The sequence below is a fragment of the Arachis stenosperma genome, chromosome 8, assembly GCF_014773155.1.
Source record: "Arachis stenosperma cultivar V10309 chromosome 8, arast.V10309.gnm1.PFL2, whole genome shotgun sequence".
In the NCBI taxonomy this organism is placed as follows: domain Eukaryota; kingdom Viridiplantae; phylum Streptophyta; class Magnoliopsida; order Fabales; family Fabaceae; genus Arachis; species Arachis stenosperma.
In genome coordinates this window covers 49,682,291-49,705,886 of record NC_080384.1, presented here as the reverse complement: position 1 = coordinate 49,705,886, position 23,596 = coordinate 49,682,291, and the positions used below count along the sequence as shown (strand labels likewise).

The following is a 23,596-nucleotide window of genomic DNA, read 5'->3' as shown; positions in this document are numbered from 1 at the left end:
ACAATAATGCTGAAGCAGGAAAGTCTGATATTATTATTCTGTAACATTTCAGCATTTATCACCTCCTATTATCAGCTCTTTAATCCCCCCCAAATAACATGCTTAACTTTCCTACCAGAAAACTGAACCCTGAATAACAATCCACTTTTGCTTGACTTATCGTCAAGATGGGTTATATTTATGTACTTATATGCAGAAAATGGAACTTAATGGTGCCAATACATCTCACTCTTGGCAAATAGAAAATCATTCAGAAAAGTGAATTGATAAACTGATAAATCCACAATTTTCAATGTGGAGTTCACATGTTAAATCTCACACTAAAGTGTGATATTCTGTGTATACATTGCACAACCTGTTACATTGCTTCCATCAATCATCAATGCATAGAAGGAAAGGCAATTAGTTATGTAAGCCTTTTAGAACCATTTAAAGAGGTAATAGTATTGGAAGAACAAGAGTTTTGAGAAGCTTTTTTCCTGCTCAACTTGCCAATGCTACATTTTATTTACAACAGAATCAAGTGTCCAAGTTGTTCCCTTGTTTACCCCTGTTTCCATTCCCTTGTTTGACCTCTTTTTTATTCTGACAGCCTGCATAAGATCAACCAGTAAAACTCACCGCATTAGACTCTAAAAAGAAATAATATTAATCTTTAAAAACCTCAATTGTTTCAAGACAGGTTTAATTCTTTCTAATCAATCATAATGCAGGCAAAATTAACTGCAACAAAATGGTGCAAAGCACACATTACATACCCTTTTTCATCTTCTTATCCTTGATGCTGCTAGAGACCGCCATGAGACTGTTCGCATGCACAACAAATTTTATGCGGTTGGAAAGCTCACCATAAAGATACCGAGAATGTTTGAGCAGCACTCCACGACATTATATATGTAGAACACTATTTCATCATCTGAAGGATGACATCTTCGAATAATATTCCCATTAGCAGATAAGCACAGAGGCTTAAAGTATTTGAGAGGAATTTCATAGAGGGTCCAAGACGACTGCACTTTGTATTCTTTTATCACCCATATCTCAGTTGTATTCTCTTCATACAAATACGCACCCTCCTACCAGGACAAAATTGGGTCTAAACAGGACTCTTCCTATTGCCACCACTTCTATCTTGGAGAAACTTCTTTCCTTCAGATCAAAGATAAGAATGTCATTCAAGAACTCATAAGTAGACCAGTGAATAGCGTTACAGAACAACCCATTAGGTTTCAAGTCAGACCAATCCAATGATTTGGGGAGTTCAGCATCGAGATTAATCCATGAATTGCTTCTCAAACAACACAAATCAAAATGGTTTTCGCCGTCTTTACCCTCATATGCTACAACCACTACATAGTCATCTTGTGACGCATCGTAACCAAAGCCATATAGAAGCACATCATGGAAAAAGCAAAAGACCTCAACATTGCTTGTTGCGGCATTATCCATATAAGAGTATGAGATTCTTTTGCTGGAACCAGTGAGCGGGTTCCATAGGATAAGAAACTGTGGTTTGCATTGTAAGAGTACGAACCCTCTGCAAGAACCAAGAAGATGGAAAACAGGTGGTGGCTTCTTCATGAAAGGGAGAGAGATCGCTCTTGTATCAACGCTATCATTATCATCTTGAAGCAGTGCATTGAGGTCAACGGAGCAAGCGTGAGAATTGTCTTGGAGGAAGAGGCATGTATGGGAGGGTGCGAGAGAGTGATCAAGATGGGATTTTGCAAAATGGGGATTGGAAATGAGAGTGTTCCATAGCTTCGAAACGCACCTGAGGCACGCAAGATGTTTGATGGGGATCCTCAGAAGATTGCTCGCAACAGCTCGAGAGGAAGGAGGTCGTTGATGCTCTTGAGCTTCTTCTCCATTCTCGATTGCTCCATTGATTGGTTCGTTAGGGTTCTTGGCAGGGAAGAAGATTCACATGCCCTCTCCCTCAATCCGTTTAAAAAAGACGAGGATTTTCCCGCGTTTTCGTTTTTCTTTTCGGTTCCCGCTTCCCAGGTCTTTTGAAACAAAAAATAATGGAATAATGCAACTTTGGAAACAGTTACTTTAGAAAAGCGTTGAAGCAATTTAGGCTAATTTTGTTTATATATATGAATGGAAATGGTTGGGAGGGTAGGGTTGGTGTTGTTTTTTCAATATGAAGTTAATTTTTTGAGTAAAGGACAAATAAATTTTTGACTTTTTTTTTTTGTAGACATTTTTGTTTCTAAGAATTAGAAATTACATTCATGTCTTTGATCTTTTCAAAACGCGGATAAATTTATCTTTTCGTTGAAGTCACGAAATTGGTCCCGACGAAAAATGCTGATGTAACTCCCGTGGTGCTCACCTAGCCATTACGGGATGACACGTGAATTGTATCAACTATTAGGCAAACCGATGGCGAATCAAATCTGGCCTTTTTCACGTCTGCTTGTACCATTCATTACAAATTGAGTTGCAAATATCATGCATTAGCTTGGGCTTTGATTGGTTTTGATATTTGAAGTGACATTTTTGTACATATATTATAGTTCAATTTTATACATGAATTATCTCCGGAAAAGAACCATATTGTTTTCGCTTGAAAACTCCCATTGTTTACCTTATACATTCGGTATTTTTGTTACTCAAGCATGTAGTCAGATGTATAATTTGCCAATAATATCCCGAACACATTGATTAGCCAATGTTGTGCCCTATTGCTTCAACGATTTACTACTAATCTTTAGTTGCTGGACATTACTGAATAAAAAAAAATGTCTAAATAATAGCTGAAGTTCGAAAGGGGAATAAAAAAAAAATTGATTGGCGCTTTCTTTACATATGTGACCTTTGAATATCCAGAAACGGACGAAAAAACCAAATAAAAATGAAAGGTCCCACCGAGATTTGAACTCGGGTTACTGGATTCAGAGTCCAATGTCCTGACCACTAGACCATGGGACCGCCTTGTTGACTGCTATTTGCTTATTTTATTTTTATCACTAAATTTTTACCGTGGTCCTAAAATTCACAATTTTCACTATTTTAATCTCTCATATTCAAAATTCATTATACTGCTCCCGAGATCCAGCTCCAGGCACCATATTAATTTTTGGACCCTTTTCTGCGTTGAGTCAATGAATGAAATGCTCAACTAGCTCATACTTGCAACGTTAGAGACATGGCTAAATAGTATCTTTTGATTTTAGCCTTTAAATAAGACAAAAATAAAGTTTTTTTGAAGAATAAAGGGAGATATAATGATTTTCACATTATATAAACTCTTTTTCCTCTTTTTATTTTTGTCTTATTTAAGTGCCAAAACGAAATGACGCTATTTAGCCATGTGTCCAGTATGACAAGTCTGAACCAATTTAGCACTTAGTTCGTTAATTCAATACTAGAAAGGGACCAAAGACCAATATGATACCCACAACTGAATTTCGGAGACCAGAATAGATAATTTTAAATTTAAGAGACTAAAATGGTGAAAACTATAAATCTAAAAGACCAGTTTAAAAATTGAGTCTATTTTTATACTTGACCGAAGCTCACACGTGCAGTATCGTGCATTATTACTACTATCTATAAAATGATGACACCAAAATTTAGAGATGCTAAAATTAGTGCCAACACAATGGAGGAGTGAGACATTCAAACCACATTTCCCATCACCTAAACATGGTTCATGTGTGCCACTTCCTATTTCTAATTCTCTTTCTGGTTCTGCTAAAAGAATGATCCTGCCCTGGTAATAGCAGTAACCTAGACTTTCCACGTAAATGGACCTATAAAACCAAGCACAAACACCACGAAATCCTCAACAATCAAAATCACTACCCATTCATTATTATCTGAGAAAATACAAGAGAAGAGAAATTCTACATTGTCCAGTCTTTGTACATTCCTTCATTTAACATAATATACAAAATTACAACATAACTTAAACTTGATGAACTTCAAGTTCAATTACCTAACAATATCTTACAGCCACTGCATATTCACAAATCCAAATGAGCATCCACTGCTTGAGAACTGGCAGTAGCTTTATTAGATGGATACGCAATTACTTTGCCAAAATATCTTGATGCTATGAGTCGGGCTATGTTCTCAGCTGCTACAGCACTCGTCTCCATGGTGCTTGCTGCATTTTCAAATGCATTCACATAGTACAAATGCTGCCCATCCAATATAAACGGTGCAAATATTTCTGGGGGCTTGTAATGAGGGTAGGCAGCCCAATCTATCCGTATAGTCTCATTCCTCGCACTGCAAGTGTCAGAGCAATCCAAAACTTACTCAAACTAGTACAAAATTTTCTTTTCTCGTTTGACTTTTGCAAATGGGCCACTCTTTAAGAAATAAGGATACAAAAGTAGAATTATTTAACTTTATCATGTATTTTATTTATATTACCAGGTAAAAAACTTTCTTAAACAAAAATATTCAAATTCTGTGTTGGTAAAGTGTGTCTTTAGGCACCCATTAGCAAGCCCTTATTTTGTGGGGAGGGAAGGGAATGGGCCAGGCACTTAAATCCAAAGTTTAAGAAGTGAATGTCTGACTTAACCTCTGATGCACCCTATCTACGTTTCAATCTGTGTTCAGGAGTTTCAGTTTGAGGGAAGGGAGGAAAGGTAAAAGGGTTAGAAGAAAAGAGAAAAGTGTTTGAAGAGAAGCTATGACTATGAGTCTATTTCTCTCGCAAAACCCCTTCTCTTCCTTCCCCTCCAAAATGTAACTCCCTATACACCCTTAGGGCCAAGTGATTAAACAGAGTTCAAAGGGTTTTTAGGTTTGATGTGTGAGAATAGCTTCAATAAATCATGGACTAGCCACTTTATTTAATTGAAGTGAGCAGATTTCTGATGTAGATATTGTGGACAGATCACCAAAAGTTTAAAGTGAACTGACAAGGTGATCACTCCATATTGTTACCTGAAGATTTTATCCAGTAATGTGTCTGCCATTGGTTGTCGAGAGAATATTTTAAAAGTGGATTCTTTTTCATTGTGCTTCTTGAGAACTGAAATGCTTGAAAATGGAATGTTAGGATCCTCCAATGTGCCAACAAGTTCTGGAATTTTCGTTGCACGGCTGAGACCAAAATATACCTAGTGCACAACAATGCATCACCATTAGAAATAGCACCAACCAAAATAGTACAAAAAGAAGAAGATATATCAGACATTATAGGATGATATGTCAAATCTTACTACATAGCCTCAGTAAGAGTATGATTGATCTTTCAGAATACTCACAGGATTTAAACATCCCCTAACAAAAGTTGTATGTGTGTGCTGTAATTTTCTTTTAGGAACTGAAACGGGGGGACTAAATTGAATATTCAACTCATCCAATGGGGTAGCAACCACAGCAACTTCACAGGAATAACTTTTTGCTTTTGTGGAGCTGAGTTCATAATAATCACCAAGGTTAGCAATGGATACTATTTCTTCATGCAAGTGCAATTCAGCATCAGACTGATTGATCAGTCCAGCAGCCATTTGCCAGTTGCCTCCCTCAATGGCCCATAGTCCGCCACCTGATCCTGCCAGAGAAACTGCACCAGCCAGCCCACTCATCAAGACACTCTGGCCATAATTTATACGTGTGATAACCTGCATGCACAATCAGAACAAAGGTCCATGTTCAGCTGAGCTGTTCTATATTTCATACGATTCTGCTTTGGATGACTTAATATGGGACTAAAATAAACTACATTAGCCATAAAACCCATCATGAAGTTGCCATAGGAGTGTAAAATTATGACTGATCTAACAGTTTGCAACTAGTGATGTGGACAACAGAAGAGGCCTACCTGCAAACCTCTAATTAAAAAAAAAAACGAAACGTCAATATATTCTCATTGCAAAAAAGTGATATCCTAAGCAAGAACTGTAGGTTTTGTTTTGGTAACAAACAAGTCATCTGTTCTATAATGTCATAAAACTTCATTGTCTCTGAATAAACTTAATCATCAATGTGAAAATTGGTACTTCATTGAAACAGAAAAAGCAACACACGAAATCAAAATACGACAAACTTTCAGCTTCTATGTTTGAAGAATCCATAATATTTTTTCACCGTAAATATTTATCTTTACAATTATCATTGCAATTCACAAAAAAGCAGTCTTGCAAACCTGTAATCAGGAAACAATCCCTTCACACCAAAGTGATCTTAACCAGCTGAACTGGTGAAAACAAATTGTAACCTTTATTAAAAACAAGGACAGCAAGAATTTCTCACCGTGACAAGTTCATTGATCAACAATGGAGACATGCCAACATCGGTCAATTCATCCTGCAAGGTCCTTGTCGTCAAGTTATATAAACCAGCCCATTTCAGCATCTCATCCACTGTCTCAAACACAGGCCTCGAACCAGGAACTTCATAGAACTTCAAGAACCTATTAACAGCACTCTAAAAAACATCACAACCTCATCAGTAAGAAAATTACATCCCGTCTTATTTTCCTTAAAAGAAGATACTTTTCATAATAAATGGGTAACACTTACTTTCAATAATTCAATGACACTTTTCTTTAAAAATCACACTTAAGTACAAAATATAAAGACAAAACACTTTTACTACCATCGTAACCCAGGACATCCACCACAACAAGCAATGACTAATTCTTTCGAGAAAGAACTGCATCGAGCCCCTAAAGCCCTACCTAGATCTTTAAGGAGTTCTGCTAGCCATCAACTGTGCTAAACCTCGTGATGACATAAATTTTTACTATAATTCCATCTATAATGCTCTTTGTTGACTAGACTATAAATGTCACTTAAAAGTATGAATGTGTATAGAGAATAATTAAATATTAACCTATTAAGTTATTAACATAATGTATAGAAAGTTAGAAATAGCCATAAATCTTAACAAGAAGAGAAACAATACCTCAACGAAGCTCTGCATCTTCAGAAGCGAGAAACCGTAACGGAAAAACAAGAGCACCGAATTAACGAGGGACACAAGATTGGAGACGATATAATCGATCAATGGCAGTTTGAGAAGCTGGTTCACAAGCGGGATATCAGAGCCGATCTTAACCGTTTTGAAAACGAACCTCTCTCCGTTCCAGATCCCGATGGAGTTCGACTCCGACGACGGTGGCTTCACCTTGAGGTCCAGAATTTTGGTGTAATTCACGGCGTGGAAGTTCTTAGGGTGGAGGATGGAGGCACCGGCCTCGAACGTGTCGCCGGCAATTGTGACGGTAGCCATACGCCCGCCGACGATGGTGCGGCGCTCGAAGACGAGGATTTTTGTTGGGAAGTCGGAAGAGTGAGGAGTGTACTCGCGGAGGAAGTGAGCGACAGAGGAACCACCGATGCCGGCGCCGATAATACAAACAGTGGATGAGCGCGGTAACGGTGAGGGAGCATCGGATGGCGGTGACGGTGAGGGAGCACCGGAGGGCGGTTGAGCTTGGGAGAGGAGAAGGAAGGTGAAGAAGAGAGGGAGTGTGTGTATGATGGACATGATCGACGATTATTGGCTCCTCCTACTGCTGCTGATTCTGCAGTATTTGACATTTTCTCGGTCTACCTATATATAGTTTCTTTTTTGTGTTGGCTATGTATGAATATTGACGAAGGACAGGGAAACAATGTTTTGTAAATAAACAATAAATTAAAAAAAAAAAGAAAAGTTAATTTTAATTTTAAAATTTTAAATTTTGAATTAATTACGACTAATCATTGTATTGCAAATTAGTGAGCAATTGCTCAATCAAATTATTACGACAAATTAGCGAGCTATTACGACAAATTTTAAATTTTAAAAGTCACTGGATCCTAGTATTAAAAATCTTAGCGAGCTATTGCTCAATCAAATTAGCGATGATAAGGATAACGAAACTCTAGAGGCCTATGCTACGGATGATGGCTGCTGGGATTTGGAAAAATTATCTCATGCCCTCCCAAATGAGGTTGTTGACATGATACGTACTCTGAAAGCTCCAAACCACTCCCTAGGTCGAGACTCTATCAGTTGGCTACCAGAACCACATGGAAGTTTTTCTATTAATTCAGCTTATAAGGCTTATTATGTGGAAGACATAAATCCTGATGAGATTTACAGATTATGTTAGAAAGTAACAGTGCCTCAGAGACTAAAGACCTTTTCTTGGTTATTAAGCCACAACGCTCTATTAATTAATGTCAAGAAAAGGAATCGATGACTTACTGATAATGGGTATTGTCCCAGATGCCCATATCAAGATGAGAGTCTGCTCCATGTTCTGAGGGATTGTCCTTTTGCCCAAAGTATTTGGTTTAGCAGCTCAAATAGAGACCCACATGACCCGTTCTTTAGCCAGTCTCTTCATGAATGGCTTACGGATAATCTGAATAAGGTCTCTCGCACTGACAGTGGGACTTCATGGCCCACCTTCTTCCTCACCGCATGTAATGTCATATGGAGAAAGAGAAACGATTTAATTTTTCAACAGGAAAACAACTCATACCAACAAGTCATTCCCGAAATCAAAGGAGTAGCTAGGAATTATGATGAAATTCTAGAGCTTACTGAGATAAGTAGAATGACTCTGAGAACAACGGCGTCGGTTTTGGTTGGGTGGAAACCTCCGGAAAATGGTTGGAGTAAAGTTAATGTTGATGGATCAATCCTCCAAGCTTCTAGTTCAGGGGCTTGCGGTGGAATTATCAGGAATTCCAATGATCTGGTGTTAGTTGGTTTTTTTATGAACATTGGCAAGGTTACCATTACAGAAGCAGAATTGTGGGCAATTTATATGGGCCTTAAGATTGCAATTGATATGGGATTTAACAAGATTAAGGTAGAATCTGACTCTACCTGCGCAGTTAGGTTGATTCAGAATAGCTCAACCTCCCTCCATGGAAGCACAACCCTCATCCGTGCCATCAATGAGCTTCAAACCAAGCCAGGAGAGTTTGAAATTGATCATATTCTGAGAGAAGCCAATTTTAGTGCAGACGAGCTTGCTAAACATGCCCATAACCTACCGGTGGGTCTTCATCAATTTGTTGCTCCACCCCCTTTCATTACTCATACGCTGGATGCAGATAGAAGGGGCATAAAATTTGCTAGAGTGATGAGTGTTTAAGTTTTTCTTTATTTTTCTTGGGCCTTATGCCCCCTTTTCCCATCAAAAAATTGTATTGCAATTCCAATGCTTCTGTACCTGCTGTTTCGTTACTAATTTTTTGACAACTCAGTCGATGTTTATTTTACTATATATGTTGATAATTCTTTTCATTGTGAAGTGAATGTTTATTTGAAAATTTTATTGATATTTTACTTGATTTGTTTATGTTTTTTTATTTTATTATGTATGTAAATGGTTCTTTTCACTAAGATGTGAATATTTATTTGGGTCATACCATTTAGGTGAACGAAACAAAACAGCATAAGATGAAAGTGGCGAATACACGATGTATCGACGTGAAAGTAAAGGCAGAGGTGCAATGTTAGAGTAGCAACTAAATAAAGTCTCTGGCTTGGCAATGATGCAATGTCACAAAGGGGAGAAGAAAGCGCAATGGTAGCATCACTTGCAGAGAGAACAAGAGTAGCGCGACGCATAAAAGAAGAAGGTGAGATGTCGAGATCAACGGACGTAACGTAGGGTGAGATGTGTTGGTGATGACACGACGACAGAAAAAGGGAAATGAAAAAGGAAAAAAAGATTGAAGGTGAGAGACTATGATTATAATAGATAAATATCATAGAATGTTTTTTGTTTTAATAAGTTTAATAGTTCATTATTCATATTATTTGTACTCCTGTTATCTATTTATCACTCCGAATATTTATGATATATAATTAAGATTTGACGCGAATTATATAAAATAGTTTAGTGAAAGATAGTAATAATTATCCAATGATTCCCATGGTTTGAAGTTGAAAAAGCCAAAAAGTCCCGGAGCTAATATTAATTTGGCTAACTAAATTGAAAATTAATAAATAATTGAAGAGAAATGAACAAAAAAAAAATTAATAATGGATTTGGGTTAGAAAGATAAAATTGAAATTGTAGTATTAGAACTTAGAAGAAAGAATTAATTTTTTTATTACATATTTATTAATATTCTATTTTAGTAAATTTAGCATAAGTAATTAATTAATTATCATCATGAAAAAATTAAATAAAATTATTAGAAATTGAAAAAAAAATCCATACTTAATATGAAATGTAGACTAACTAAAAGTAGAAACTCACAAGATTAAAAAGTGTATATTTAGAGATATAACTATTAGTGTTATTTTTTTTCATTAGCTGAAATTTTTGTGATGAGTGGTATCATGACATGGTATTAGAATTTTAGATCCGAAAGGTTAAGAATTCGATTTTTGGTGAATCTCAATAATTCATTGTATACATTATTCACTTAGATCATTGGCTCTCTAGTAGTACTAAGCTAGGAGTGAAAACTCAAACGCTCCACTGCTGCTTGCTTAATTATGTTGATATAGTTCTGAGTTCTGATTGGCTTCTTTTTCAAAAATTTCCATGGCATCATCAAAATAATTAAGCAGACTCCACATGTAATAAAGTATTCACGGTTGCATCATATGATACAAGTATACATCCTTGTTAATAATAATAATAATAATAATAGAATAAATGTTAGGAATTTAGGATCAAAGAAACTAGACATGATATTCAATTAGGAAGGTGTTTCTCTTTCTCCATATAAACACACAACCGAGAATTGAAGAAAGAAAAATAATGGAAGACCAACACATCCACAACAAAATATTTAAAATAGACTGGATTGGGCCAATCCATGAGTTAATGGATTTTATTTACATATGGATCATGTCCACGCTGTGTATATTCGCAGGAGGATAGTGGCTTTTTTTTTTTATTTAAATCCTTTATTTTATTACTTTTAAATTTTGATATCGATATCATCATATATTAGAATTTAGAATATTTTAAAGATATTTTTATATTGAATTAAAAAAAATGAAGAGTTTTTCTAATCTTTCATACATGCAAATTTATTCTTTTGGATCATTATTCAAATGATAAGTGTGAAACATGTTTATTAATATGTTTTTTAATAATTAATAATAATAAATATAAAATTAGTCAAACTAAGATTTTATATTGATACATGTATGAATAAGATTGTTTCAAGAAAAAAATGTACACCAAACTTTATAAAATAAAATATATAATGAGAAAATAATATATTAAATGTATTAGATAATATATTTAATTTAAGTTTTATACATACATTCAATTATATATCATCACAACAACAAACATAACTATTCTTTACAACCACTAGTCTACCACATATATATAGTCATTCAAAAGAATAAAAAATTGTTAAATAATTTGTAAAATAATTTAGATTGTTAGGACATCAAATTTAAAACTTTTTTTGTCCTATTTCCAGTTTCCACAAATGATTACCGCACAAAAGTTGATATATGCTCGCTAAAATTAAATATTTTCAGTGTACTCTTAAAATTAAGTGAAGTATGTCTGCTTTTGTACACAAGGGCGACCATTATGTCAATCGACAATTTACATATAATGTACAGAAGGAACTTCATGGCAGCACAAGACAATTAAATTGTCATTTATAGGACATTTCTTGACGAAAATTACATAAATTCTTTCATCATTAATCCTCAAGAAATGAAAAATAACTAAATAAAAATACAGCAGCAAGTAATTATATTCTGTAACAACCAGAAGCGACGCAACTCCAGCATCGGCCAGAAAGCTTATAGCCATTCTGTCATAAATCTAGTCCTTGCCTGTACAGAAACATTAACACTGGTTTAGAATTTCCCTCGTTCGGGAATATTAAGGGGGTGTTTAGTTGAAAGAATAAAGTATGTTTTTTGTCTCTGTCATTTGTAATTTTCTTCAAAAATATCCTTAACTCTGTCTAAAATGTTAGGTAGAAAATTGAAAACGTCCACGGATATATTTTTAACAAAAATCGAAAACATTAGAGACAAAATTGAATGAAATTAAACGTTAGAAGTATTTTTGAAAAGTAATTTATATAAATATCTTATTATGTATTATCACATCAGCAACCGTTACCCGAATTTCAAACGTAATACCTCAAAACTTTTAATGAAATAACATATGATTAGATTACAATAGGTAAAGTTATTTACATTGACAAAGCTATCAAAATTAACCTCTGAAAATAAATCCAAACAAGAGCAACTTTATAACAAAAAGGAATGTAAATGATGTTACTACAGTTCCATTCATGATATTGATAGAATTTTACAGTGGATAGTGTCCAGTTGAATCATACTAATGTTATAAACCCGATACCAACAAAATCTTGCACCACATATACACTTTCAAATTCCACTGATTTTAAGCAGTCATGTTTCTCTAGTGATTGTAAATTTCCCTCAAGTCCGTGAATGTTATTGCAGAATCATTTTTTTATAGAAAAAGATATTTACGGATCTCTTTAAGGAAGAATAATCCGCCATTAGTTCTTTCGAAGATTGCTGTTTTAACTCAATTTAATACTTTTCTAGAATTATTAATAAGCTTTAGAATCTGCTAAAGTTCTATAACCATATTTCTAAAAGAGAAAAAAAAATGCTTTATGCATTATTAGTCAATATACAACTAACTAGAGTAGTCGCCAAAAGCACAGGCATCTAAATATCTAGGTGGAGACTCGCATGCAGCTGTCTACACGTAAAGTTGATAGTTAAAAACCGAAAGAGATTTGAAATATTTCACTAAATTGTTATCCAATGGTTTTCAACAATCAACTTTGTCAACTACATGTTTCCACCAAACATCTATTAAGCAATTCAACACAACGAAGTAACTTTTAAATCTCCAATAGTTACAGCAGTTCATAATGCAAGGGTGATTAGAGATTTGCTAAGGTTTTAAGCAGAAACTCTGAAAAGTAAAAGAAGCTGACATGTTAGGATAAAGACAAACCTTGGCGTAGATAAACAATTCGAAGCGCTCGGAAAGCCAGCAAACACGTTGGAGTAGGACTTCGTCAGATACGAAAAATTGGCGACGGGAGGTAGGGAAGGTACCCTTTCACCCTTCTTTAGAAGTTCTTGCAAGTTGAGTCTTTGCAAGGTCAAAACAGCCCTTGATTCCTTCCAAATGAAGGCAAGGATACCATTTTGAAGAACAAAGAGCGAACCGGGCTTTGATCCAGGGTATCTAAAGCCATAGCCGCTTGCAATTCCCTCCCCCACGAAAACATGCTTGATATCCACCGGAAATGAATCTCCATCAGTGCTCCAAGGAAATGGCTCATCCGAAGGCTCATTGATATTCACTATAAACATTGCTGAACCATTAGGATGCAAGACATAGTGTGTGCCTTCCAAAATTTTCGTTGCAATGAGAAGCTGTTGTCCTTGCAACTCCTCATAAGAGAGTAGAAGAAAGAACAAAGCTTTTCCAGGCTTGTCTTCGGAAGGCTTTCCGGGAGGCCAACCAAAAGTCCCTCCCCATAAACCAGCATATTCTTGCTCAGCTCTAGGAACTCGCAATGGCAACTTGTAAAGTGCGAACCGACTGTCATGCATATTTGGCCATGCTCGATAAGAAGACAACTTCATTGTCGAGGCATTCAATGTTAGTCTTATTGTATCGCTCGATCGAAGAAATTCTTGAAGGCGAGCATGCCTCATCTCACTGCTTGAAGTAAGCTTCTTGGAAATCATATGGCTGTCATTCGTCGAATGAGATCTTCCAAGCATATGTTTAAGGCCATCCAAGAAATATCCACGAAGACCTTTTCTTTTGATGCGACTATCCTCCTCCGGCAAAGGGTTACAAATTGCTCTTGAACAATCAAAACTCTTTCTGATACCATCAAGTTCTAAGTGTGTTGGACCAACTCTATCTTGAGAACTTGCTCTATTTACCAGCTGCTTACTACCAAGCTCGTAGATTTGACTAAGGAACGATCGTCTTTCCCATAAGAGAACCAAATCCTTCTGAAAGTTTTCATCATCATCCCTTAACCCAGGAAACAATGGTCCAATTGCCATATCAGGAACCCTTTGCCGGACTTGGCTAGTAGTTACCTCTAGCAACTTTCTTCTATCACTAAATGCTAATTTGCTGAAAGGAACCATTGTCTCATTATTTCCATTCACCCTTTGTGACCTAGAAATGTCACTATTCGACCGACAAACATTCCTTGATAACTCTACACCCGAATGGTGCACAAAGCTTTTACTCTGCAACAAAGCACCAACATTCTTTTGTTGTTGTCCGGGTTCAACCTCGAGCAACAGCACATTGCAAGATTTCTGTACAGGCTTGACAGAACCAGGATATATATAATCAATACCCTTCTCCCTACCATGAAGGAAAAATACAGTCGAACCATCAAAATCAGCAATAACTTCAAAGACACATGCCCAGAGGATTGGGCCATCTTCAATGCCCAATGGACCAAGCTCCTGAGGGATTACCCTGCAACCAACAACCGACATAAATCCGGGCATTACATACACCACATTGCCTAGCTCCGGATTCTGATGAACCCATAATCCAATCAGTGGTTGAACACTGAGAAGGAAACGGCATAGAGCCTTGTAAGAACACACACCATTTCTCCACTCAACAAGGTCTTTATGGGGCACTATGCCCAAAACATCACATTGAGTGAGCCAGATTTTTTCACAAGCCACAAGAGCATTCAAGCTCTTACAGCACAAGCCCAAGCTACACACATCTCTCGGTGAAAGGAACCGAGAAACAATGGCGAAAACATCATCAGGGAGAGATACGAGCAAGCTTGAATCATAGGGTTCAGGTAACATGTTGATCCAACTGAAATTCTATGGTTAGTTTTCTTAACTAAAAAGAAAAATTGAACTTTGAAATATTTATCCCCAAAATTGGCAAAATTCAAAGCATACCCAGAATTCCAAAACAATCAAAAAAGGAAAATCCAGCAGAATTATTAACAATAAAAATCATGGAAATTGTTCTTCACCCAGCACTTCACACAGTGGTAAAATGAAAAAAAGGGTATCCAATCCATTGAGTTAACATGTTTCCTAACATCAATTATTTAGTATAACCAACACATAAGGAAAGAGACACTTTGCTATAATTGAATTGGGGTGTGTCGGATATCTCAGACACCCAATTGAATCTTGATTGAGTTGCAAACAGAAACAGTTGAAAAGAAATAAATAAATAATACTGAAAAACAAAAACAAAAACAAGAAAACAAAAGGGAAGAAAAAAAATATCTCAGAAGTTGAAATGGGGTGTGTGATTTATGAAGCAAATAAAAGGAAAAAGAACAAAGGGAGCGGAACAACTCAACCAAAGCATTGAGGAGAGTTTCCAAAAGAGGGAACCTAATAATGATGATGATGAAGAAGAAGGGAAGTGCAACAAAAACTAAGAGTTGTGAAAGTGTGCAAGGTTCCAAAACCAAGAGGAGCTGGCTTTGGTTTCATCGCTTGTCTTTTTTCTTCTTATGTTACTCTGCCAACCAATGTTGAATTGAGCTTAAAGTAGATGCCAAACCCTCCATAAAAGTCCAAGCAAGGACAGTGCCCACACACCCTCTCCCTTCCCACCTCACTCATCGAGTCAAAAACGATAAAGCCAAAATTCTTTGAACAACTTCTAAGATTACATTTTAACGTAATTGTCGTGATATTTAATATTTTAGACATATTTTCAAAGACAAACTCTTGTGGTAGCAATTTTAAGTATTTTTAATCATCATTTAATTAATATAGATATTAAATTTTTTAACAAATAAATTTTATTAATCTATTATTTATGTGTATAAATTTTAAAAAATTTGGCGTAAATTAATAATTTATGTATATAAAACTCCAATAAATATAAATTCAAATTATATATTTTTGGGCAATGTACCTAATTAAATAAATTGAGTGAATCATTTATCTATATATATAAAATAAAAATTTCTTACGTACATGTGCATTTTTATCATTATGTAATCAGTAGAAGCCAACCACAGTTGTTACTTTTTACATAAACCGTGACTGCTCACCACGGATTATGAAGGAAAATAGGTAGCCATAAACCGTGCTTGGTTACTACGGTTTATGAAAAAAAAAATTCTGAACATAAACCCCCATTGCCTACCACGGTTTATGCATAGAGAAGTATAAAATCCGTGGATAGTCATCACGGATAGCATTTGTGCCAAACCAAAATTGTTGCACCTTGGTGGTTGAGAGAGTTTGAGGGAGATGTTTGAAGGTTTGAAGGTTTTTGTGACATTTGGGTGGTGGAGTTATGGAGGACGAAGCTTGCATGTACCGGCTATATTAAATTATTAATTTTAGTCACACTTAAAAATGAATAATACTTTAAAAATAACTACAAAAAATTCAAAAATCTTATGTGAATCAATATGTACATAAAATATTATGTAAAAATAAGTATAAACATCATAATAGTCAATAAATAATTACCGAAGAATAAAAAGAGTAAAAAATAATTATAAATTCTAAGAATTGAAATAGTAAAAAGAAAGAAGAAGAAAAAGTTAAATATATATCAATTAAATAATATTATTGTAGTAACCGACAAAAAAAAAAAAAGAAAAGGGGGGGGAGAGCACGTGGGGGGCACATGCCCCCACTTAAATTTTCTTTCCCTATTTCCCCTCCCCTCCTTCGAAGACCCGTCCCCCGTCCCCCTTTCTTTCTTTCACTTTCTTTTATTTCCTTCCAACAAAACCTAAAACCTTCTCTTCTTCTTCTCTTCTCATTCAACTCTTCCATCTTCTCATCTCTTCTTGCAATTTCACACCATTATCAAACTCATCTTCATCATCTTACCTTTCTTTCTTTTTCTACTCTATCTCTATTTATTCAAAATCTCATTTTCTCAAAACCCCAAATCATGGAATGTCAACTTAATGAGTGAAAGAAGCATTCAACTTTGAGTTCTAATTATTATTGAGGTTTCAAGGTAACTCTTTGACTCAATAATTAGCCATATCCCCAATTTTTGTCATCTATATATTTATGGGTATGTATAAATCCGAATTAGGGTTAATAGGGTTAGAAAATTTGGGGCTTTTGTCAAGGTGAGTAAGATTATGTTAATTGACAATAGTAGTAGCTCACAAATATCATTATTGTCATATTTCTAGAGTTGTAGAATTATTGGACATCATTTGGTAGCTCGTTGACGCGCTCAGAGTTGCTTCCGGTTCTTTGGAATCAAGTTGTGAGTGGATATTATATCTATAATTGTTTTTAAATATATTATTATCAATATCTATGTTGAATCATTAATTTTGGAGTTTGAAAATATTTTATTATTGTGATTTCCGAATTTTTTAAAATAAATATTGATTTGTGAAACTTACAATTTTATAAAAATACACACGAGACGATATTTATATATTTTGTAAAGTATAAATGTTTTCTTATTTGACCTTATGTAAATTTTAATTAAATTTTAGTATGCTATATATATTGATTTGCTATGGAATTTAGTAGTATGTTATAAGCACTAGAGATTTTTATAAGTGATTTGGTTTGGATTGGTTTGGGAGACTCTGACTAGAAAACCGTAGTTAACGGCGGTTATGACGTTAACCTAGATGCATCTGGCTCAGACCTCAGCTAGCAGGGGCGTTGCTAGCCTAACGTGTAGGCCACACGTTGGATCTGTTATGCCGTACGGGCACACTAGAGGAAAGGGCTACCCTTAGAGGTGGAGCCGCCCTAAGTGTGTAATATTTGATTTGATTTGACTTCTGGAATGAGAACTCCCATTTCAGTTCATCCGCTTAACTATTTATCTAATGTTTGTATAATTAATTAATATGAATTCCTTATCTCCGAAAAGAAATATAATTTTCAAGGTAAACTCTGTATTGTCTCGTGTGGGTTATAGATGTAATGTTTGCTCACTGAGTTGTAAAACTCACCCTATTATATTCCCATGTTTTTCAGATACAGGAGTCATTTCAGGTTCCATTCCACCTACCCCTCAGTAGATCTTAGTCATTTTGGTGAGCCCTTCTTCTTTCCAAGGGCTAAGTATTATGTAATGGAACCTTTGCTCAAAAATTTAGATTATGTCAATGCTCCATATGTCACAGGCAGGATCCTCGTGTGGGTTATGTTATTTTGAATCTTGAACTGTTTAGGTAGTGATTACGATTTGGTTATGTAAGACTTATGGTTTTAACTATGTACTCTAGCTATCAACTTGATATATATATATATGATGCGTATTTTGGATATATTTGGTTGTGGATATGGTTGGAATATGTTGTTGTCTTTGGAAATGGATGTTTATTTTTTGATATAGGGAGTTAATACTTATGTTGGTAAGGTCCTAGAAACAGAGGAGGTTCTGTCCGTTTTTCTGAAAAATTTGGTCGTTTGGCTTGCTGAGGGACTTGTCCCTTGAGCGCCAGTCATGGCTGGATTCGGGCCATGACAAAGTGGTATCAGAGCCTTAGGTTTTCCTGTGTAATATGGAGCAAGTGTTCTCCAGTAAGATCACAATTGTGCAAATGGAAGCCGGCCCATTTTCACAAAGTGTGATGTTACTAGAGGCCTATAGGAAGTTGTCATCAATCCTTTGTTCTCATGATTCCTTCTGTCTGTCCTATTCTCTTTGAACTCCATATACATATGTCGTTGGTGATCAATTGCTTTATTTACTCGATAGGTGGAAGATGCCACCTAAGAAAAGACGTGGTGGAGCTGTTAATGCTCCTGATACTGCTGAATCCAATGGGACAGTTTCTCCGCCACTTGGAGCGCTTCGACAAAGGCCAAGGAGCCAAAGGATAACTAATAGGCGCGAAGGAGAGATACCCCGCGAGAGAGTTCAAGAGAACCCCGCAGTAAGAGAGGCTCAACCGGACTTAGCGACTGAATTAAGGGGAATGAATCAAACCCTTAATGCGGTATTACAGGCCCTAACAAATCAAAATAGGGGCGGAGCAGGCATTCCTAGTATGCCAAATCCTCAGCCTCATAGAGTTCATCAATTATTTGGGGATCAAGAGCCACCAATTGAGAAGTATTTAAAGTTGAATTCATCCACTTTCAATGGAGATTCATTGGATGAAGATCCACAACAATATCTAGAGGACGCAAAGAAAGCTATTCGAGCTCTCAAGTGCACCAAGGAATGGGATGTTGAGTTAGTATCCTACAACTTGCGTGGTTCGGCAAGATATTGGTATGAGTCTCTTCTTGAGAGCAAAGAAGCAACCGGACTTCCTCCTCCTTCTTGGGAAGAGTTTACTGAAGAGTTTCTTGCTCGATTCTATCCAGCTAACAAGCAAGCAGAAGATGCAATTGCCTTTGAAAGATTAAGGCAAGAAAACATGACAGTGACTGAGTATGCTAAGGAGTTTACTAGACTTTCTAAGAGTGCTCCGTACTTGGTGAATTCAGAAGAGATGAAAGTTCGTCGTTTCGTTCGTGGATTGGCAGAACCTATGTTCACTACTCTTATGCCTGAAGTCGGACGCATGTCTTTTAAGGATGTCCTAAACTCTGCTTATGGAATTGAAGCTGGGATAGCAGAGAGAAATGCTTTTAAGGATGTTGGTAAGAAGCCTAAGATGAAGGGACAATTTTCTGGTGGAGCTAGTTCAGGAGGATTTCAGTCTCATCATGGTCAGACTAATCAGCAAGGTTATTCGGGGTATCGAGCTCGTCCTCAATCATCTTTCGGTGGGGTTGCTTCTTCTGGATCTGTTCCTATGAGTGTTTCAAGTCCAAGACCTTTTGTTGGGGGCACCCCTCAATCTAGCGGACATGGTTCTAATCAGACAAGACCAACTAAATCTTACTGCCAGCAGTGTGGGATCTACCATTCCGGTATATGTTTCAAGGCTACTGGTGCATGTTTTGGTTATGGTCAATCTGGTCATCTTAGGAGGGATTGTCCAAATCCTAGAGGAGGCTTTGCTCCAGGTGTTGCACGTCCTACAACACCAATGTCATCATCTTCAGCTATGTCTATTGGAAATTCTTCTGGTCCTAGTGGCAGAGGAGCTGGTGGCAGGGGTCAGGCTTATAACAGAGGAGGGAGCCAAAGAGGAAGAGGTCAGGCACGTGTGTATGCTTTGACACGTCAAGATGCTCAAGCTTCTAATGCTGTGGTGGCAGGTACTTTACAAGTTTGTTCTTTAGATGCTCGAGTGTTATTTGATACGGGTTCTCATTATTCATATGTATCTCCACATCTTGCTTCTCGTTTCGATAAACAACCTGAACTATTATCCCACCCATTTCATGTTGGCACTCCGCTTGGAGTCTCCACGATGGTTCGAGTCGTATTTCGGTCTTGTGTTGTTAGAATTAATACCGTTGAAACCTTAGCTGATTTGATCCTTTTAGAACCAATAGAAGATATTGATGTCATCTTAGGCATGGATTGGTTAGCAGCTTGTCATGCTGATGTGGGCTGTTACTCCAAAACTGTAAAGTTTGACATACCGGGTATCTCACCTTTTGTTTTTAAGGGTGATGACTGTCCCACTTTAGCTAGCATCATCTCATCTATGAGTGCTATGCAACTGATGGATAAGGGAAACCAAGGATTTCTGGCAGTTGTTAGAGATGTTGATGCCGAAGTGCCTAGTCTTGATCATGTTCCGATTGTTAGAGAATACCCTGATGTGTTCCCTGATGAGCTACCGGGGATGCCGCCTGATCGTGAAGTTGAGTTTTCCATAGAATTGACTCCGGGAGTCCAACCTGTGTCCATTCCTCCCTATCGTATGGCTCCAACTGAGTTACGAGAATTAAAAGTTCAATTGGAAGATATGCTAGAGAAAGGATTCATTCGTCCTAGCACTTCTCCGTGGGGAGCTCCTGTTCTATTCGTAAAGAAGAAGGATGGGACGATGCGACTATGTGTGGATTATCGTCAGCTCAATAAGATAACTGTTCGCAACAAGTATCCATTGTCAAGGATTGATGATTTGTTTGATCAACTTCAAGGAGCTACCTGTTTCTCAAAAATCGACTTGCGTTCAGGGTACCATCAATTGAAGATAAAAGAGGAAGACATTCCGAAAACTGCTTTTCGTACTCGCTATGGGCACTATGAGTTCTTAGTAATGTCCTTTGGTCTGACGAATGCGCCTACAGCTTTCATGGACTTAATGAATCGAGTCTTCAAACCTTTCTTAGATCGCTTTGTTATCGTCTTCATCGATGATATCTTGGTGTATTCGAAAAATGATACGGAGCATGAGTATCATTTGAGGGTCGTGTTACAAACCTTAAGGGATCACAAGCTTTATGCTAAGTTTTCTAAATGTGAGTTTTGGCTTGATCAAGTGACATTTTTGGGGCATGTGGTATCAAAAGATGGAATAATGGTGGATCCAAAGAAAGTGGAAGCCGTTCAGAAGTGGCCAAGGCCTACTACAGTGACGGAAATTCGTAGCTTTCTAGGATTGGCCGGTTACTATCGGCGATTCATCAAGGACTTCTCCAGAATTTCGGCACCATTAACCAAGTTAACTCAGAAAAATGTGAAGTTTCAATGGTCAGAAGCTTGTGAGGAAAGTTTCCAGACACTTAAGGCTTGTCTAACCTCAGCACCAGTTCTTGTTTTACCTTCTGGGTCTGGGGGATTCTCAGTCTTTTGTGACGCATCTCGGATAGGACTGGGTTGTGTATTGATGCAGCATGGCCGCGTTATTGCCTATGCCTCACGACAACTCAAGAAGCATGAGCAGAATTATCCAACTCATGACCTGGAAATGGCAGCAATCATTTTTGCTTTGAAGATTTGGAGACACTACCTTTATGGTGAAACCTGTGAAATCTATACGGATCACAGGAGTTTGAAGTATATATTCCAACAAAAGGATTTAAATTTAAGGCAACGGAGATGGATGGAGTTGCTAAAAGATTATGATTGTACCATTTTGTATCATCCTGGAAAGGCAAATGTTGTAGCAGATGCCCTCAGTAGGAAATCTATGGGTAGCTTGGCCCATATCACTCTTGGAAGGAGACCAATTGTTGAAGAAGTCCATCAATTGGAGGCCAGTGGAATTCAATTTGATCTTGGAGAATCAGGAGTTTTCTTAGCACATGTTCGAACCCAATCTTCCCTGATAGAACAGATCAAGGTTGCACAAAGTGATGATCCGAAACTAAGAAAGCTTATGGAAGATGTTCGCAATGGGATGAACTTAGACTTTTCTCTTGATCAAGATGTTTTGCGTTGTGGTCAACGCTTATGTGTGCCAGATAACCCCGACTTGAAGAAAGCTATTTTGGAGGAGGCTCACAATTCTAAGTATACCGTTCATCCAGGCTCTAATAAGATGTATCAAGATTTGAAACAATTATTTTGGTGGGAAGGCATGAAGAAAGACATAGGAGTTTTTGTTTCTCATTGCTTAACTTGCCAACAGGTTAAAGCTGAACATCAAAGACATGCTGGGTTATTGCAACAGATTGAGATACCTGAATGGAAGTGGGAAAGGATTACAATGGATTTTGTAACAGGTTTACCTCGTAGTTTTAAGGGTTTTGATTCAATTTGGGTAATTGTGGATAGAATGACAAAGTCAGCTCACTTTCTTCCGGTAAAAACAACTTTTAGTGCAGCTCGATATGCTCAACTTTATGTTAATGAGATAGTTAAGCTACATGGAATTCCAGTGTCCATTATTTCAGACCGCGGGCCCCAGTTTACCTCTCATTTTTGGAAATCTTTTCAAAAAGCATTAGGAACTCGTCTTGATCTTAGCACAGCTTTTCACCCTCAAACCGATGGACAATCAGAGAGGACGATCCAGATATTGGAAGACATGTTAAGGTGTTGTGTTCTAGATTTTGGTGGAAATTGGGACAGCTATCTACCTTTGATCGAGTTCTCTTATAATAATAGCTATCAAGCCAGCATTCAAATGGCACCTTTTGAGGCTCTTTATGGGAGAAGATGCAGGTCACCTATTGGGTGATTTGAGGTTGGTGAGGTTAAGCTTTTGGGGCCAAATTTGGTACAAGATGCAGTTGAGAAGGTTTGCATAATAAGAGAACGTTTATTAGCAGCTCAGAGTAGGCAGAAGGCCTATGTTGATAACAGAAGGCGTAACTTAGAGTTTTCAGTGGGTGATCAGGTATTTCTTAGAGTGTCGCCTATGAAGGGAGTGATGAGGTTTGGAAAAAGAGGCAAGCTTAGTCCTCGATACATTGGTTCATTTGAGATACTGGACAGAATAGGTGCAGTTGCTTACCGCTTGGCATTGCCGCCTGAGTTGTCCATGATTCATCCAGTATTTCACGTATCAATGTTGCGCAAATACCTTTCTGACCCATCTCATGTGCTTACACCACAAGCCATAGAGCTAAAGGAGGATTTATCATTTGAAGAGGAACCCGTGGCTATCGTTGATCGCCAAGTAAAGAAACTACGTTCTAAAGAGATAGCATCTGTGAAAGTTGTTTGGAAGAATCATTCGGTAGAAGAAGCAACTTGGGAAGTGGAGGACGCTATGCGCGACAAATATCCGTATTTGTTTGAGTCTAAAGGTAACTATCACACTTATCACCGTATATAAATTCGAAATTCGGGGACCGAATTTCTTAAGGGGGAGAGAATGTAGTAACCGACAAAAAAAAAAAAAGAAAA

At 37.0% G+C, this 23,596-nt stretch overlaps 3 protein-coding genes, 1 non-coding gene and 1 pseudogene across 4 annotated transcripts; 1 reads left to right on the top strand and 4 right to left on the bottom strand.

Moving 5' to 3' along the window:
* Positions 1 to 497: 497 nt before the first annotated feature.
* On the bottom strand, positions 498 to 2,349 carry LOC130946138 (F-box/kelch-repeat protein At3g06240-like). Its single transcript, XM_057874816.1, has 3 exons — positions 2,342 to 2,349; positions 1,081 to 1,774; positions 498 to 593 (listed from the first exon to the last, which is right to left on the bottom strand). The coding sequence occupies exons 1-3, from the start codon at positions 2,347 to 2,349 to the stop codon at positions 498 to 500; spliced, it is 798 nt and encodes a 265-aa protein (XP_057730799.1).
* A 519-nt stretch (positions 2,350 to 2,868) lies between these two features.
* Positions 2,869 to 2,940, bottom strand: TRNAQ-CUG (transfer RNA glutamine (anticodon CUG)). Its single transcript has one exon. It is a non-coding gene; the product is annotated as a tRNA-Gln (tRNA).
* Positions 2,941 to 3,793: 853 nt separating this feature from the next.
* Positions 3,794 to 7,512, bottom strand: LOC130943361 (farnesylcysteine lyase). The gene is made up of 5 exons (XM_057871202.1): positions 6,883 to 7,512; positions 6,229 to 6,402; positions 5,238 to 5,597; positions 4,915 to 5,090; positions 3,794 to 4,245 (listed from the first exon to the last, which is right to left on the bottom strand). Exons 1-5 carry the CDS (start codon positions 7,465 to 7,467, stop codon positions 3,978 to 3,980), a joined length of 1,563 nt encoding a protein of 520 aa, XP_057727185.1. The 5' UTR covers positions 7,468 to 7,512; the 3' UTR covers positions 3,794 to 3,977.
* A 3,908-nt stretch (positions 7,513 to 11,420) lies between these two features.
* On the bottom strand, positions 11,421 to 15,532 carry LOC130944751 (F-box protein At5g39450-like). The gene is made up of 2 exons (XM_057873248.1): positions 12,920 to 15,532; positions 11,421 to 11,745 (listed from the first exon to the last, which is right to left on the bottom strand). Exons 1-2 carry the CDS (start codon positions 14,773 to 14,775, stop codon positions 11,727 to 11,729), a joined length of 1,875 nt encoding a protein of 624 aa, XP_057729231.1. The 5' UTR covers positions 14,776 to 15,532; the 3' UTR covers positions 11,421 to 11,726.
* Positions 15,533 to 16,597: 1,065 nt separating this feature from the next.
* Positions 16,598 to 23,525, top strand: LOC130946136 (uncharacterized; annotated as a pseudogene).
* The last annotated feature ends 71 nt before the right edge of the window (positions 23,526 to 23,596 follow it).

Bases quoted from the DNA above. Each gene is read 5' to 3' on its own strand.
- LOC130946138 (XM_057874816.1), bottom strand. The intron at 594-1,080 runs GTAGGAGGGTGC...GATCTTATGCAG, and splicing joins TTAGACCCAATTTTGTCCTG to GCTGTCAGAATAAAAAAGAG.
- LOC130943361 (XM_057871202.1), bottom strand. From the start codon at position 7,467: ATGTCCATCATACACACACTCCCTCTCTTCTTCACCTTCCTTCTCCTC. The intron at 5,598-6,228 runs GTGAGAAATTCT...TTGTGCATGCAG, and splicing joins TGATCAATGAACTTGTCACG to GTTATCACACGTATAAATTA. The intron at 4,246-4,914 runs GTAACAATATGG...TGACACTTGCAG, and splicing joins TTACTGGATAAAATCTTCAG to TGCGAGGAATGAGACTATAC.
- LOC130944751 (XM_057873248.1), bottom strand. From the start codon at position 14,775: ATGTTACCTGAACCCTATGATTCAAGCTTGCTCGTATCTCTCCCTGAT.